Source organism: Thamnophis sirtalis, unplaced genomic scaffold (genome assembly GCF_051295495.1).
Source record: "Thamnophis sirtalis isolate CommonGarterSnake01/CBP01778 unplaced genomic scaffold, rThaSir2_p1.2 scaffold_15, whole genome shotgun sequence".
Taxonomy (NCBI): domain Eukaryota; kingdom Metazoa; phylum Chordata; class Lepidosauria; order Squamata; family Natricidae; genus Thamnophis; species Thamnophis sirtalis.
The window spans coordinates 17,726,581-17,743,625 of record NW_028261395.1 but is presented as its reverse complement, the minus strand read 5'-3'; the positions used below and the strand labels follow the sequence as shown (position 1 = coordinate 17,743,625).

General features: G+C 42.4%; 1 protein-coding gene across 4 annotated transcripts in view; it reads left to right on the top strand.

Moving 5' to 3' along the window:
- Positions 1-17,045, top strand: part of PRXL2A (peroxiredoxin like 2A) — a 38,790-nt gene that overhangs the window by 8,222 nt on the left and 13,523 nt on the right. For 3 of the 4 annotated variants that reach the window (XM_087702309.1, XM_014051663.2, XM_014051662.2), the window contains exons 2-3: positions 12,515-12,685; positions 13,883-13,977. In XM_087702309.1, the coding sequence (XP_087558435.1) occupies positions 12,517-12,685; positions 13,883-13,977 (264 nt within the window). In that variant the 5' untranslated portion in view covers positions 12,515-12,516. Of the gene's footprint in view, positions 1-2,016; positions 2,110-12,514; positions 12,686-13,882; positions 13,978-17,045 lie in introns of all 4 variants that reach the window. The other variant, XM_014051664.2, reaches the window with a different exon arrangement.

Sequence of the window (17,045 nt, the reverse complement as noted above, 5' to 3'; positions counted from 1 at the left end):
GTTTTTAGTTATTCTCTTCTGGGTGAAAATTTGACACAAAAGGGCATCTAAATATCATTTTACAGGGTTAGAAACTTCACAAGAAGGCCTGTTAACACTTGTAAAACAAGCTAAAGCTGTCACTAACAGAGTAGCAACATATGGATATACATCAGTTCTGGAAGAAAAGAGCTGCAGAAGAAAAGAGCTAACTTTGCTTCAATTATTTCAGAGATTCAGAATGTAGAATAACATAGTTGGAAGGAGCCTTAGAGATCTTCTAGTCCAACCCTCTGCCCATGCCATTTCGGAGAAATGGGTGTCCAGTCTCTTCTTAAAATCTCCCAGGGATGGAGCACCCACAACCTCTGGAGGCTCCATGTAGTTTTTCATATGTTTGTCATATATTTTTCGTGACAACAGAGATTTTTCAGAAGAATTGCTTACGTGTTGGCCTGACCACGTGGCAGTTCAGAGCTGGCTTTATAATTATTGAAGATGTGATATTTAGTTGAACTTTCTTCATCTGTGCAATTTTCTAGTTCCTCAAAATGACCAAAGGAGGCCTTGCAGCTCCTGCATTTGAGGAAATGTGACCTTTTAATGCTTTGTGGGAATATTTTCTTTTCCCAGCCAACACAGATATAAGCCTATCATCAAACCATCAACTTTTCTTATTACAGACTAAGCGTAGTTTACAAATTAAATTACATGTAGTCCTCAATTTAAAACAGTTCATTTAGTGGCCATTGGAAGTTACACAGCACTGGGAAAAAAAGAGACTGATGACTGGTTTTCACACTTATGACCCCAAAGTCATGTGATCAAAATTCAGAGGCTTGGCGACTGACTCGTATTTATGATGGTTGCAGTGTCCTGGGGTCACATGATCCCCTTTTGTGACCCGACAAAGTCAAAACCAGATTCACTTAACAGCCAGGTTACTAGCCACACACAACTGCAGTGATTCACTTAACAACTGTGGCAAGAAAGGTCATAAAATGAGGCAAAACTCACTTAACGAATGTCTCAGCAACAGAAATTTTGGGTTCTATTGTGGTTGTACGTCACGGATTACTGAACTAATTAAGTTAAAACTTAAAAAACAGGTAGAACTGCAAGCTGGAGCAAACAGAATAAAGTGTATGAGGTGAAAAGACACAATCACTTTTGCACTAGTTTGGGGACAGTGAGACACCAATTTTAACAAGCTGCAGAAACAAACTTTATACTATGAAGGGCACAATTTAAACTTGAAACAGATTTTTTTTCACCGGTCCAAATGCGGTATAGGTTTCATTTTTTAAGAGGTGAGGTAAAGATTGTGTTTGACAGGTTCAGTAAGACAGTATTTTACAAATTAAACTTCCTCAAACAATATTCTTAATGACAAAGCAGGTAACTCTGAAGATAATAAGAGCTGAACTGGCTTTAGTTCAATTAGTTGTTTCAGGGATCTTGAAGAATATCATGGTCTAAAGGAATACCCAGCAACAGTTTTTAGATTTTACCAAGAAGTCTTGCGTGTTTGCTCTTTGTCATTTCTGCATTTTTAGAGAGATCTGGTGCACCACTGTTAACTTAGATGCGATAGGTAATTCCTTCCTTCCTTCTTCCTTTCATCCCTCCCTCCTTCGTTCCTCTTTCTCTCTCTCTCCCCTTCCTTCCCTCCCTCCCTCCCTCCCTCCCTCTTCTTCTCTTTTCTTTTCTTCTCTTTCTTGTCAAGCAGGCAGCTAATGATTTTAATTAACATTTGTAAGCCTAAGTGTGACATCTCTCTTTACATACTGGTCAATCATGTCTAATTGAGATCACTCCTTGTGATAGCCTTACCCAAGACTCTCGATCCCTAGGGAACTGTGTCCTTTGTACAATTGTTTATTCACCCAGCCCTGTTTCCACACAAGGCACATGTAAGATCTTGCTTGGAGCAACTGACTGGAGAGAATGCGGAGGTTCTTTTGGCTGGCAACCAGCCTATCCTACCCATGTTTTGTCTTAAGAGGGGCTGAATTAACATCTCCCTGCTTGCTCAAGACTTTTCCTGCGGAACCTGCCTTCTGCTTGCTGAGAGAGCTTTTGATTTCTGAATGGAGAAGGTCTTCAGGTCTCCAGGAGTTTAGCATCCAGGTGAGAGCCAGTAGATGTCTCCTTTTATTCCTATGATATATTTGGAATTCAAGTCAAACTCCGAAGACCATCATAGCCGCCTCCCATGTATTCCATGCTACTTCTAGTTCGTGTTTCATACTAGAAGGAAAGGCTATTGGTGAGTCCCCCCCACCTTTTCCTAAAATTTTGTGGAGTTTTGTGAATTCTTTATTGGCCAAGTGTGATCAGACACACAAGGAATTTGCCTTTGGTGCAGATGCTTTCAGTGTACATAAGGAGAATAAAAATATATTCATCAAGTTTAATTAGTTGTTCCAGGGATCCTGGAAGAATATTTTTGTCATCATGTTCTAAAGGAATACCTAGCAAAAGTTTTTAAATTTTACTAAGAAGTCTTGCATGTTTGCTCCTTGTCATTTCTGCATTTTTAGAGAGGTCTGGTGCACCACTGTTAACTTATCTTTCATGTCCACATTAGCAACATAGTTGTGTAGAATTCGACATTATCTTCATAGTTATGTGTTTGGACCATCCTTCTTTGCAAAGTATTTGAAAAACTATTTTCAAAATTAAAAAGAAGGTATCATTTTTTAAAAAAGGGGTTGATTTTTATCCACCTTGCTTTTAAAGCCATGTATAACCTCAAAAAACAAAACAGTAAGCCGTGTTTAATTTATTTGGCAGAAGCGGTTATAAGCAACTCTTCCCTCATTAAATGAACTTAGGCTGGAAAGGAAGGCTGAGAAAGTTTTCAGGATCTGTTAAAATTCAGCAGTATAATCCACAATCAAGATTTGCAATAATACCAACTGGGGGTGTTTACATCCCTGCTAGAATTGTTGCAAGTTAAGAATAGCAGCAAACTCTTGAGTGTATTCAGATGCATGGAATCCAATGTCATCACTATCAATAAACAATACACAAAGAAACAGTTGTTTAAATTGGCCTCCCCCATTTTTTTTTGAGTGTTGGTGTTTCAGCTCCCAAGGCATGAGGTCATCAGCCTTGCTGTCTAGGGATTATGGGAATTTGAGTCCAACTGAACTGGAAATGTGATCTTGAATTAATTCCTTCCCTCCCTCCCTCCCTCCCTCCCTCCCGCTTGCTTTCTTTCTTTCTTTCTTTCTTTCTTTCTTTCTTTCTTTCTTTCTTTCTTTCTTTCTTTCTTTCTTTCTTGCTTTCTTGCTTTCTTGCTTTCTTGCTTTCTTGCTGTCTCTCTCTCTCCTTCCCTCCCTTCTTTCTTTACCTCCCTCCCTCCTTTCTCTTCTCTTTTCTTCTCTTTCTTGTCAAGCAGGCTGCTAATGATTTTAATTAACATTTGTAAGCCTAAGCGTGACATCTCTCTTTACATACTGGTCAATCTAATTGAGATCTCATTCTCATTCATGTTTCATACTAGGCTATTTGGTGGAGTTACCCACCCCCCATCTTTTCCTAAAATTTTGTAGATGTTAGAATAGAATAATAGAATAGAATAATAGAATAGATCAGAACAGAACAGAATCCTTTATTGGCCAAGTGTGATCGGACACACAAGGAATTTGTCTTTGGTGCAGATGCTCTCAGTGTACGTAAGGAGAATAAAAATATATTCATCAAGAATAAAGAGATACAACACCTAGTGATAATCAAGATTATAATAAGCTATTCAATGGTACTCTGAAACAATAAAAACAATATAAATTGAAAGATACAAGCAACATGATGAGGAGAGAAAGATAATAGGAAGGAAGAGAAGAATAATAGTAATACTTATTTACTAATTCTTAGTAAATTATTGACAGTATTGTGGGAATTAGTTGTTAAATAGAGTGATGATATTCAGGGAAAAGGTGTCCTTGTGACTAGTTGTTCTGGTGTGCAGTGCCCTATAGTGTTGTTTTGACAGTAGAAATTGAAACAATTTATGTCCAGCATGTGAGGGGTCTGTGGATATTTTCACAGCCCTCTTTTTGACTCCTGCAGTATACAGGTCCTCAATGGAAGGCAGGTTGGCAGTCATTGTTTTTTCTGCAGCTCTGATTATCCTCTGAAGTCTGTGTCTGTCTTGTTGGATTGCAGAGCCAAACCAGACATTTGTGGAGGTGCAGATGACAGACTCAATCATTCCTCTGTAGAACTGAATCAACAGCTCTTTGGGGAGTCTGAGCTTTCTGGGTTGGCACAGAAAGAACATTCTTTGTTGTGCTATTTTGATAACATTTTTGATGTTAGGTGTTGATTTTAAGTCTTGAGATATGATAGAACCTAGAAACGTGAAGGTCTCTACTGTTGATAATTTCCTCTTCATTCATCGGGGAAGGTGCTTAGCCTGAATTTTAATACAGCCACACAAAAAGAACTTTGGCTATTTGTCATCAAAAGCACAAGGGCTTTATGAAACCAAAATAATCCAGAAATTATTAAGAACAGTTAAGAATTTCTGCAAAGCCAAAACCGTAACACTAGAGCAGCAATAGAATTGAATTATAGAATACATGCAATAGAACAGAATTGAGGCAATGGGATACACTGTCTCCCGGTTCATACTTGTTTATTTTGCTACTGTTGTTAAGGAAAGGTAGATTATAATGGTAAATGCAATGTTTTAGTTTTTGATGTAAGCAATGCATATTATATTTGGATAATTTTATTCTTTTTAAGTCAAATTGATAATAGAATATGGATTCTATATCCTGAGAACAAGATAGGAAAATAACAGGGAGAAAAGTGATTCGGTTTTTGGTAGGGGATGTTCATTATCGGTGGTCCTTGACTTACGATGGCAGTTGGGACCAGAATTTCCATTACTAAGCGAGGCAGTTGTAGAGTGAATCATGTCTGACTTTACAACCTATTTGGCCACAGTTAAGCAAATCACTGCAGTTGTTAAGTGACTCATGTGGTCGTTAAGTGAATACAGTTTCCCCTTCTGCATTGACTTTGCTTGTAGAAAGGTCACAAATGATGGTCACGTGGTCCCCAGGACATCTTTTGACAAGCAATTGAATTTTGATGTGACCATGGGGATGCTGCAGCAGTCATAAGTGCAAAGACTGGTCATAAGTCTCTTTTTCCAGCGCCATTGTAAATGATTGTACGTTAAGGACTAGCTACATAGCTAGTGCTTACATTTTGCTCTAGTGTGGTCTGAAGTACTGGGAAGGTTTAACAGTTGTTGCAGTGTACAAAGTGCTCTGGAAGATGTACATAAAGATAGACTAAGCTACTTTATCCAAGTTCAGATTATTGATTCTTTGGGAAAGAGCCGAGGTGGCGCAATGGTTAGAGTGCAGTACTGCAGGCCACTTCAGCTGACTGCTATCTGCAGTTCGGCGGTTCAAATCTCACCGGCTCAAGGTTGACTCAGCCTTCCATCCTTCCGAGGTGGATGAAATGAGGATCCAGACTATGGGGGCAATATGCTGACTCTGTAAACCGCTTAGAGAGGGCTGAAAGCCCTATTGAGATTTGAGATTTGAGAAGTTTATTTATATGCCTCCCTTTTCCCTGGGGGGGACTCAGGGCGGCTTACAACTCGAAAAGGTGGGGGGGAAACAAACATTTAACACGTAGGACAGTACGTCATTAAAAAACACAACATTCATACCATTCGGGTGGGTTACAGTCTTTAGCCCCAGGCCTGACAGGATAGCCAGATTTTGAGGGCTGTGCGGAAGGTCTGGAGGGTGGTGAGGGTACGAATCTCCACGGGGTGATCGTTCCATAGGGTCGGAGCTGCCACCGAGAAGGCTCTCCTCCGCGTGGTTGCCAGTCGACATTGACCGGCAGATGGAACTCGGAGGAGGCCTAATCTATGGGATCTAATAGGTTGAGTGGAGGTGATTGGCAGTAGGCGGTCTCTCAGGTACCCAGATCCACTACCATGAAGGGCTTTATGGGTGACAAGTAGCACCTTGAAGCGTACCCGGAGATCGATAGGTAGCCAGTGCAGCTCGCGGAGGATAGGTGTTATGTGGGTGAAGCGAGGTGCACCCACAATCGCTCGCGCGGCCGCATTCTGGACTAGCTGAAGTCGCTGAATACATGAAGCGGTATATAAGTCTAACTGCTATTGCTATTGCTAAAAAATTGGGAAAAACGAAGAGCAACTAAGATAATTAAAGGCCTGGAGACAGAAACATATGAAGAACCATTGCAGGATTTGGGTTTGGCTAGTCTAGAGAAAAGAAGGGCTAGTGGGGACATGATAGCAGTCTTCCAGTATTTGAGAGGCTTCCACAAGTAGGAGGGGGTCAAATTATTCTCCAAAGCACCTGAAAGCAGGACAAGAAGCAATGGATGGAAACTAATCAAGGAGAGAAGCAACCTAGAACTATAAGAGATAACCTAGAACTATAAGAGATAAATTCCCTAATTAAGAAGAAACTTTCCATTTTGTTCTGGGTGCCTGTATCCTTGGCATTCCCATTTCTACTGCTGGAACCTGAAAGTCCAGGAGGTCTAGGACTGAATATTATATGCATGTTAGTAACCAGCAACAAGCCCTCTACAGGGTGGTTGGCCTCTTGGGGGTGGGGTGGTTTGGATCTTAGCTCAGGTATTTAGGGTCAGAGACACCATTAATGCCATCTCCAGCAGTCGCCACGTGGAGGTGCCCAAGCCATACAATTAACCAGTGGAATAAGCTTGCCTCCAGAGGTTGTAGGTGCTCCATCACTGAAGGTTTTAAAGAAGAGACTGGACAGCTACTTATCTAAAATTGTATAGGGTTCCTGCTTGAGCAGGGGGTTGGACTAGAAGACCTCCAAGGTTCCTTCCAGCTCTTTTCTGATTGATATAATTGGGTAGATGGCAGCAACTATCCAACCTTGGCTGATCTGAAAAAAACTTAAAGATTCAACTTAATTAAATGGAGGATTGCAAGAAATCCCAGGGCTCCAGTCCAGCTGGGGAAGTCCAGAAAACATCTCAGAAAAAGGGTATAGCAAACTACTTTGAATACTGGTTTCTTGGTGTTCCCCATTCTTGCTTCTCTTCTGCAGATGTTTTATTCCCAGCCTAGGTTTGTTTATTCATTACACAGTTAAAATAAGGCATACTATATGGCACAAAATTTAAAATATTTTAAAATTTAAAACCAGGCTAGGTGACATGCAATCAAAAGGAAACTCAAAAAATATCAAGGACCCAACAATTCAACCTTGGAGCCACATATGTTTTCCATCGAGGCACTAACATTGTTGTTCTTGTCAGGACAATTTCATGGAAGGTCACCAGAAGTTGAGCTTGACCCAAAGGAGACTTTCTCCTCTCACTTCTGTTCTTCCTGTTGCCAATTCAGGAGATCCTACAAGACATCAAAATATGTTTCTATTAGTTTTGTGACACCTCTAAAACATCACAACATCAGTGTGTGACTCTTTCTCTTTGCAGATAGCACCATGGATTAATGTCTCAGTCAGCAATTTTCCAGATTAATGATAAGTCTTCATGTTCCCATTACACATGCATGATTATGTGCTATTTTATGAGATGAACAAAGCTGTTAAAGAAACCCTGCTTAAACACTCACAAACATTTGACAAGGGAATTTATGTTTCAGGAAAACTGGAAATGATGGATGGTTCAGGGTTTTTAATTTTTTGAACTACACGCTAGGCAGAAACTTCAGATCTATCCAAAGGACGTAAACCTAAATTATGAAGTAACTAGATTAGGTTAAAAGAATTCCGAACATCTGGAAAATGCTTGCATGGGAGAAGGTTGGTTCCATCATTACGAATATTATTCAGTTGTTAACCAATTGTGGGCACAAAATTAAACCTTGGATTTCTTTTTTTAAAAAAAGCTAACTTTCTAGGAATTAGTTTGGCTAGAATTTCATTGAATGATGATAAGAGAGAGAAGTTTTCTTGGAGTTGGGCAGTACATACATTTAATAAATCATTATTTTGCATTCAGTCATAAGCAGTAATAATAAATTTGAAGGGCGTAATGCTAGGTAGCTAGTTAAGCTTTTGTTCTTCCAGCTTCACTCTTCATAGACTTGCCAGTAGACAACTTCCATTGGCAAGTATGGGATACCCCCAGTGGTGGGTTTCAAAAATTTTTGGAACCTCTTCTGTACGTGTGGTCTGCTTTCCGGGTCCACTGGTGGAACCTCTTCTAACCTGTTCGGTAGATTTGACGAACCGGTTCTACCGAATAGATGCGAACTGGTAGGAACCCACCTCTGGCTACCCCTTTAGAACCCAGAAAGCCTGGGGTAAATCTGGATTAAAGTAGAGTTTGCCATTTGCTGAGACGTTATTTTGAGGTCTTGATGTTACTCAGGATTTGGGTCTATTGCAGCACTTGGTGGCATGAGTTCAGGTGGCCAATTTTTAGCATTTGGCTTTCCTTGCTTTCACTTCCTTAAAGCTCTCAAACACATGTGCATGCAAACAGAAGACTGAGTCATATGTCTTCATCAGATTTATTTCCATTGTGGTTCTTTCATGGAGCTGAGCACATGGGCCGATGATAAGAATCAGTTCAATACATACGGTAGTGTCTTTGGCAATCTGGTATCACATGGAGGTGGTTGTCTTGTATATCAGGGCTCAAAAACAATCCCTTTCCTATTCTCTTTCTCTTGCTAGGATAAGGATGCTCACAATTGCCTGAAATTATCTTTCTTTTTTATCAACATGTGTGGGTACCCCACATGCCTACATACAGATTAAGCCTATCGGGTTTGCGTGAGTTTGCAAATGAAATCCTCTGTGCTAAACATCTGAGATGATCTTCTCCTTCCCAGCTGGTGGCATGTAACATTGTGCAATCATGCCTTGTTTTGGAAGATTTCCCCAAGAGAGACTTTGATAACTTCCAAGGTCTAGCTTCAGAAACAGCTTCTGACTCTGTCCCCCGCTGGAAATTAGGTTGCTGGAGAGGAGAGTTTACTTTATTGGGAACCAGAAAGAAAAGTTCTCAAAGTGATACTTTGACTCAGCCTTGAGGCTATTGTCCTCAATCTGGGTCCTCATTTTTCCGAAGTCAGTAAAATGAGGACCCAGATTGAGGACAATAGCCTGATTGTAAACCACTTAGAACGGGCTGTAAAAGCAATGTGAAGCGGTATATAAGTGCTATTGCGTTCCCTCCCTCCCCATCCATCCATGGTGGCACAGTGGTTTGAATGCAGTATTGCAGGCTAACTCTGCCAACTGCCAGCAGTTCAATCCTGAACAGTTCAAGGTTGACTCGGCTCTCCATCCTTCTGAGGTCTCTAAAATGAGGACTCAGATTGTTGGGGGCAATAGGCTGACTCTATAAACTGCTTAGAGAAAGCTGTAAAAGCACTGTGATGTGCGGAGGTGGGTTGCTCCCGGTTCAGCCCGGGAGGCTCCGCCCATCCACCCGGATCACACGCATAAGCGAACTGGTAGAAAAAAAAATGGAAATGGTTAAGTGGTATATAAGTCTAAGTGCTATTGCTATGGACTCAGCTCTCCATCCTTCTGAAGTTGGTAAAATGAGCACCCAGATTGTTGGGGGCAAGAAGCTGACTCTGTGAACCACTTAGAAAGGGCTGTAAGGCACTGTGAAGCAGTATACAAGTTTAAGGACAATTGCTAAGGGCTACATTTTCCCAGAGGTTTGGATTCAGAAGCCCTGTGTTAAGGAGTTGCCTTGAATGTGCTCCTTTCATGCTTGGGATTGTGTGAAAGTTCCCTATGCCTCCACAAACCTGGATAGTAGAATGGCTCATGCAATGGTGGCCATCCTGGAGGAAATTTCGTTCCTTCCTACAGTCCAATCAGTCCAGTTGCCTTTCTGGTTTCTTGCTATTTAGTAGAAATCCAATTGCAAAATTCCTTTCTTTCGGGCCAGGGATCAATTACTCATATTCTCGTAAATCCAGAATAAATGATTTGCGATATGCACAGTAGTCCTTGACTTACAACCACAGTTAAGCCCAAAGTTTCTTCTGCTAAGTTAGACCGTTTTGAAGTGAGCTTTACCCTCATTTTACAAGCTTTCTTGGCCCCGTTGTTAAGCAGATCACTGCAGTTGTTCAGTTAGTAACTCAGCTGCAAAGTGAATTTGGCTTCCCCATTGAGTTTGCTTGTCAGAGGGGATCACATAACCCCAGGACACTGCAACTAGTTTTATAGTTTTTTTATAGTTTTATTAGTATTTGTAGGCCGCCCTTTTCCCTGAGGGGACTCAGGGCGGCTCACACAAAACCGGGAAGGGGGGATACAAACGTAAGATAAGAACATATAATAAAATAGTAGGCAACATACATTCATCATTCGGGAGGGGTAACTATCCTTATCCCCAGGCCTGACGGGCGAGCCAGTTCTTCAAGGCTATGCGGAAGGCCTGGACGGTGGAGAGGGTACGAATCTCCACGGGGAGCTCGTTCCAAAGGGTCGGGGCTACTGCTGAGAAGGCCCTCCTCCTTGTAGTTGCCAGCCGACACTGGCTGGCCGATGGAATGCGGAGGAGGCCTAATCTATGGGATCTTATAGGTCGCAGGGATGTAATTGGCAGAAGGCGGTCTCTCAAGTATCCAGATCCACTGCCATGTAGGGCTTTATGGGTGACTAATAGCACCTTGAAGCGCATCCGGAGATCGACAGGTAGCCAGCGCAGCTCGCGGAGGATAGGTGTTATGCGGGTGAATCGAGGTGCACCCGCAATCACTCGCGCGGCTGCGTTCTGCACTAGCTGAAGTCGCCGGATGCTCTTCAAGGGCAGCCCCATGTAGAGCACATTGCAGTATTCCAGCCTAGAGGTCACAAGGGCCCGAGTGACTGTTGTGAGAGCCTCCCGATTCAGGTAGGGTCGCAACTGGCGCACCAGGCGAACCTGGGCGAATGCCCCCCTGGTCACAGCCGCTAAGTGGTGGTCAAATGACAGCTGTGGATCCAGGAGGACTCCCAAGTTGCGAACCCTCTCTGAGGGGTATAAATTTTGACCCCCCAGCCTGAGTGGTGGAATATTAGTCAAATCTTTGGGAGGAAAACACAACAGCCACTCGGTCTTTTCTGGGTTGAGCACAAGCTTGTTAACCCTCATCCAGTCCATGACGGCCTCAAGGCCCCGGCTCATCACGTCTACCGCTTCATTGAGTTGGCACGGGGCGGACAGATACAATTGAGTATCGTCCGCATATTGATGGTATCTAATCCCGTGCCTGCGGATGATCTCTCCCAGCGGTTTCATGTAGATGTTGAATAGTAGGGGGGATAAGACCGAGCCCTGAGGCACCCCATAGTTTAGGGGCCTAGGGGATAAACACCTGCCAGTTGCCAAGCATCTTGAGTTTTGATCATGTGGCCATGGTCATAAGGATGAAAACTGGTCATAGGTCCTTTTTTCAATGCCATTATAACTTCGAATGCTCATTAAACGGCTGGTTGGGTCAAGGACTGCCTGCATTATAAATGCTTGAGTAACTTGGCAGCCAGCCCCAGTCTCCAGTTCTGCTTTGGAAAGAATTTCAATTTTTTGCAGCAAACCAAGCAAAATTATTTGATTATCAAATGAGTAACGCCGTTGTTGAGAAAACATCGCATGGACGTATCGCTACAGTAAAAACTGAGTTTGACTCAACAGAAACTTTATTTATCTTCCTGTTGTACTGATGTCCTGGATGAGATTTGTTCCTTTTCTCCCTTTTTAAAATTTAAATTTTAAAATTAGTTTAGCCAAGTATAAAATACAAAGAAAAAAAGACGTGAAAAACAAGAAAAGGGGAAAAAAGAGATAATAGTGTAAAAAGAGAAAAGAAAAGAAAAAGGCACTGACTTCAGACTCTCTTTAGCACAGTAGAAGAGAACAACATTACAACCACAACTTTTACACAACAGTATGTACAAGCCATTTCTATAACCTTAAGCCTATCTAGTTAACAAAAACAAAATCAAAGTTTCATTTTTTTTCACTGCAAGCACAAAATCTGGAAGCAATTTCAGAATAAAGACAAAATTAGATATATTCTCTCCTTTGGATAAAAAAATCTATTTGACCCTCTCTGCCTCTCTTTGCTTTGGTGAATAATATAGCATTTTAATTTTTTTAACCGGAAAGGGAGAAAACTTTTTTTTTTTAACTTTTGGTATTTTACTAATTATAGGTCCAATTAAGTCCATTTAGCTCTTTACATTTGAATCTCTCCAGTTTATCCTCATGCAATGGAACTTTTTTCTTCTCTTATTTCAAAATCTAATCAATAGTATTTTACAGACTTTGGAAATTATTCAGCATTATTTAAAGAAACACAGGACATTCATTTATCTACTCATTTTATACATACAAAACTGACAAAACTTCCTTTCAGTGCATATACCAAACTTTTAAAATCTGTCCTAATTAATTAATTAGACATTCAATTTAAGTCACTCCTTCCAGCTCGTCTTCATTTCCTTTTTAAAATTTCAAAATCTTTTGGGCTGCTGGTGTGACGGGTCTTCCCTTCATTTTCTAGAAATGTCTCTACCGATTGACCTCTCCGTAGCAATGTGGACGCTTGGATTTGGAGCCATCGGGGCTGCCGTGACGGGGATCATCCTCGCCAACACAGATTTGTTTCTCTCTAAAGCAGAAATGGCCTCAAAGGACTTTCTAGAAGAAATTGATCTGAAGACACTGGGCCCAGGTAAGGCTTAGAAGGAAGATCCTAATCCAGCTCTTAATGGCAAATTATAAAAATGCACTGGAGAGGCAAATCTACTTTTTTTTCTGGAGTGAGTAAAGGGCTAATAGCAAACCTCAGATTTTACTCTCTAGAGAGACGTAGAGGTGGGAACATTCCTTACTTGGAAAGTTGTCTAGAGTTTGTATGTGTGCAGTTTGTTTTTTCAGAAAACACCCCCTTCCACTCAAAATACAAGAATGTATACAAAAATACATTCCTCTTGTGTTCTTGAGATCCAGTTGTGGTTCTGTATGTAGAGATTCTCAGCCATCCTGGTTGTGGCTGTCCCAAAGGTGCTTTTTCAGGAGGCAACTGAACTTTCTTGTTTTTTCTTTGAAGATGTTTTGCTTCTTCTCATTCAAGAAGCTTCTTCAGCTGTGACTGGATGGTGAGGAATGGAAGGGAGTTGAAGATGCTTCTTGGATGAGAAGAAGTGAAACGTCTTCAAAGAAAAAAGAAAAAAGGCCAGTTGCCTCTTGAAAAAACACCTTTGTGGTTCTGTAGTTTGGGAACTCAGAAGTTTGGGGCTTTAGAAAATAGGTGAATTTTTGACTTTTAGAATGCAGGTGTTCTTCCAAAACACTCTTCAGGAGAAAGTAAATGCAAATGGAGTTAGAATAGCACAGACTTACTTCAACTTGCTGCTCTTCAACATACTGAGTTACAACTCCTGGGAAGCATGGCTGTCTAGAAGGCATCAAACTGACCCAATAGAGGGTAATAGAATAATTTGTCTACAGATCATGTCTTCATGATTTAAGGTAAGCTTTGATTGATCTTGAAAAGCTAAGCAGAGTCGGACCTGCTTAGAAGCTGGATGGGAGATTCTCAGAGTGACAGGCTACCAATAGAAGCAAATATTTGTAGCTCAGGGTTGAATTGTGGGGTCCTTGGTGCTTTCTAAGATTGCTTGTTTTCTAAATAGTGTCATTGGTGCTAATGGTCCTAACCTTGATGATGTTACCTAGTTGGGTAATGAAACGTCTGCAAGAAAACAACCAAATTTGGAAAGTTGAGAAAGCATCCACGTAGAAGGCAGAATCCAACCACTTCCATCTCTGCTGCTCAAACAACAGTCTGGACTTCTCCATGAGTTTATCAGGATGTGAGCATGATTTAAAGGAGCTTAACTTTATCTTTCCTTCCCTGGACCTCAAGGAGAACAGGTGACATTCAAAGCCAAGGATCTGTGGAAGACGAAGGGTGCTGTCGTCATGGCGGTGAGGCGGCCTGGATGATTTTTGTGCAGAGAGGTAATGTATGTTCTCCAGTAGAACAGATTCTAAGAATTAATTGAAACCGGCTGCCCTATTAACCCTGCCCAGCAGTTATTGTCTTGGACAGAAACTCCAGCTTGGGTGCTTGCTGTGCTGCTTACATTTTCTGAATGCTAATGCACCAACAAGACTTGTCCAGACACAAAAATGCAGTGCTAACACTCTAGCAAAATTATGCTGTGATCTAATTCTATGTTCAGGAGACTTATAATAGAATCACTAACAATACAAACTCATAATGCAAGAGAAGATAATTCTCCATGTTAGTTATAGGTTACATTTTGAAATGCGTTGTTTAATGAGAATGGAATGTTCTATATATTAGTATCTAGGCCATTTATTCAGTTAAACAGAGTATTTGTTAGTTGGTGAAAAACTGATTTTCCTCCTGTAGAAGCTCTCAAATGGCAGATAGTTCTTACGTGATCCAATGTTTGGTGAGTACCATAGTCACATTGAGGGAAGGATCCTCTGCCCCATTTAAACAGTCTTGGCACATGTCATGCACGTTGCAGATACTATTCAGATCTATCTGAACAGGTTGGTAGAACAGTAATAGCACTTAGGCTTATATACAGCTTCACATTGCTTTACAGCCCTCTCTAAGAGTCAGCCTATTGCCCCCAACAATCTGGGTCCTCATTTTACCAACCCCAAAAGGATGGAAGGCCGAGTCAGGATTGAACTGCTGGCAGTGAGCAGAGTCAGCCTGCAACACCGCATTCTAACCACTGCACCACCACAGCTCTTAATGAATGAATGACTCTAAAGGACAACTTTCTGAAATAAAAGATCATTTACAAGAAAGGAAATAGGGTCACTATATAGCTGTGATGGCGAACCTATGGCATGCATGCCAGACATGGCACGCAGAGCCCTCATTCTGGGCATGCACGCCGTCGCCCCAGCCCAGATCCAATCGCATTTCTCCATCGCGTTTCACTTAATTCTCAGTTGAAATTGATTGGGTGAATTTTTTCATTTGCATGCTTCACAATGGGGGAGAAGGGATTCCATCCTCTTCCTGAAGCCCATTACAACACGGAGCCACAATGCAACCCATGCGGCTCTTTCACTCTTCTGTTGCGGCTCTCTGTGGCCCTGTCGCGGCAAGCGGGATGAAAGAGCTGTTGTGGCGGTGGCGATGGGCGGAGCCTTTGTGTGGGAGTGAAGCGCCCCTGCACTTGCCTTTACACGGCAACTGCATTCCATCTTCGTCATGGTACATTTGCTGTTGCCACCAGCAAAGAGGGCTGGGAGAGAACGGCGGGGGCTAATCTTGAGGGGTGGGGACCATCCCCCAAGCCTGGTCTTCCTCCTCCCTCATCGGCAGGGTGAAGAGAAAGAAGGGGGCGGTGTGGAGAAGCAGTTGAGCACAAAAGCCCGGCCGGGGGGGGGGAGTAGCCCAGCAGAAGTGCCCCCATTGGCGAGTCAGATGGTGGAGAGGCCTATCCTGACTCTTGCAGCAAGGCACTGTTCGGCAACTCCAAATGTGAGCTGCCGCCTTCAAAATGTGCTGCGCCTTTGAGGAAACTGGGCAGTGATGGCTGGGGCTATGGAGGGAGACAGCGGAGGCATCAGGGCTGCTTTCCCCTCCTCAGCAAGCCGGGCCTGGAGAAGCCTGGAGAGTTGTGAGCCAAGCGCTGGAGGGTCAGAAGGAGTGCTCCCACCTTGCCCCAACATGCGTTTCCAGCGCAGTTCTCTGTCCCAAAATTGGATTGAGTGTGGGGTAGGAGGAAAGGACGATGGAGCAGGGGGAAAGGTAGGGGGGCTTCTAGTAGGAAAAGCCTGGCTGGCTTTCTTTTTGGTGGGGGGAGGGAAGACCCCTTAAAAATCCAATTTCCCCCAATAAATGGGGAAAATAAAGATTGGCAGTCCAGAGTCCAGAAGGGGGGAAGGGTCTGTTTGTCGGAGGATTGGAGAGGAAATCAGTTGAAATCTGGGCAGGGGGCTCTTCAGAGAGGGGTCTGCCTGAGCCTCTTCTTCCGTACCCCTTAGATTCCCCCCTCCCGCCTTTCTTCCTTAGCCTCGTTTTAAGGGGAGGGGGAGCAAGGTGGGACAATAGTAGCTAAAAGGCTGCGAGGGGCGTTGGATTTATTAAAGACGGGAATGGGGAAAAGACACCATTCCTTTCCCAAGGACCCAGGGAAAGTGGAATAAAAATAGGGGTGTGTGTGTGTCTGTGTGTGTGTGTAAATAACAGCCCAGGATAGCCTCATCCACAAACAACAGCTGCTATTATTTTTGCTGAGAGCTTCTAAGCTACACAGCATTCTTTAGTAAATGCTAACAATAACGGACCATAATATACAGGATTAAAGGAAGGAAAGTGAAATTAGAAAAGGGGGGAAGGGAGGAAGGAAGGGAAAAGAAGGAAGGAATGAAGGAAGGGAAAAGAAGGAAAGAAGGAATAAGGATGTGACGGCCCCCCAGAGGCTACTGCACTCCACTCCCATCATTCCTGAGTTGTGCTGTTAAAGAAATCCAGTGCCATCAGGGAGAAGTCAAGTTCTGAAAGAATGATTGAAATTCCTCATAAAACCTCATTATTCAGGTTAAATTTTCATGTTGGCACTTTGTGATAAATAAGTGGGTTTTGGGTTGCACTTTGGGCATTCGGTCCCTAAAAGTTTCGCCATCATTGCTATATAGGAATTGAATAGATCTACAGGAAAGGAATAAAGCTCATAGTGGTTGCACTTAGACTTATGTACTGCTTCATGCTTTTTTTACAACCCTCTCTAAGCGATTTACAGAGTCAGCCTATTGCCCCCAACAATCCTGGTCCTCATTTTACCGACCTCAGAAGGACAGAAGGCTGAGTCAACTCTGAGCCATCCGGTCAGGATCAAATTGCTGGCTGTAGGCAATGAGTTAACCTGCAATACTACATTCTAACCACCGGAGCTTAGAAATGGTTAATAAAGTCTATGAGATGTGGGATAAAATATTTCATTGGCCTTCAGTAGAGCTGTGAAACTCTAACATGTATTGGACCATGATTTTAAAATGAATGAATGCACCTTGAATTGGATAAAATGTAG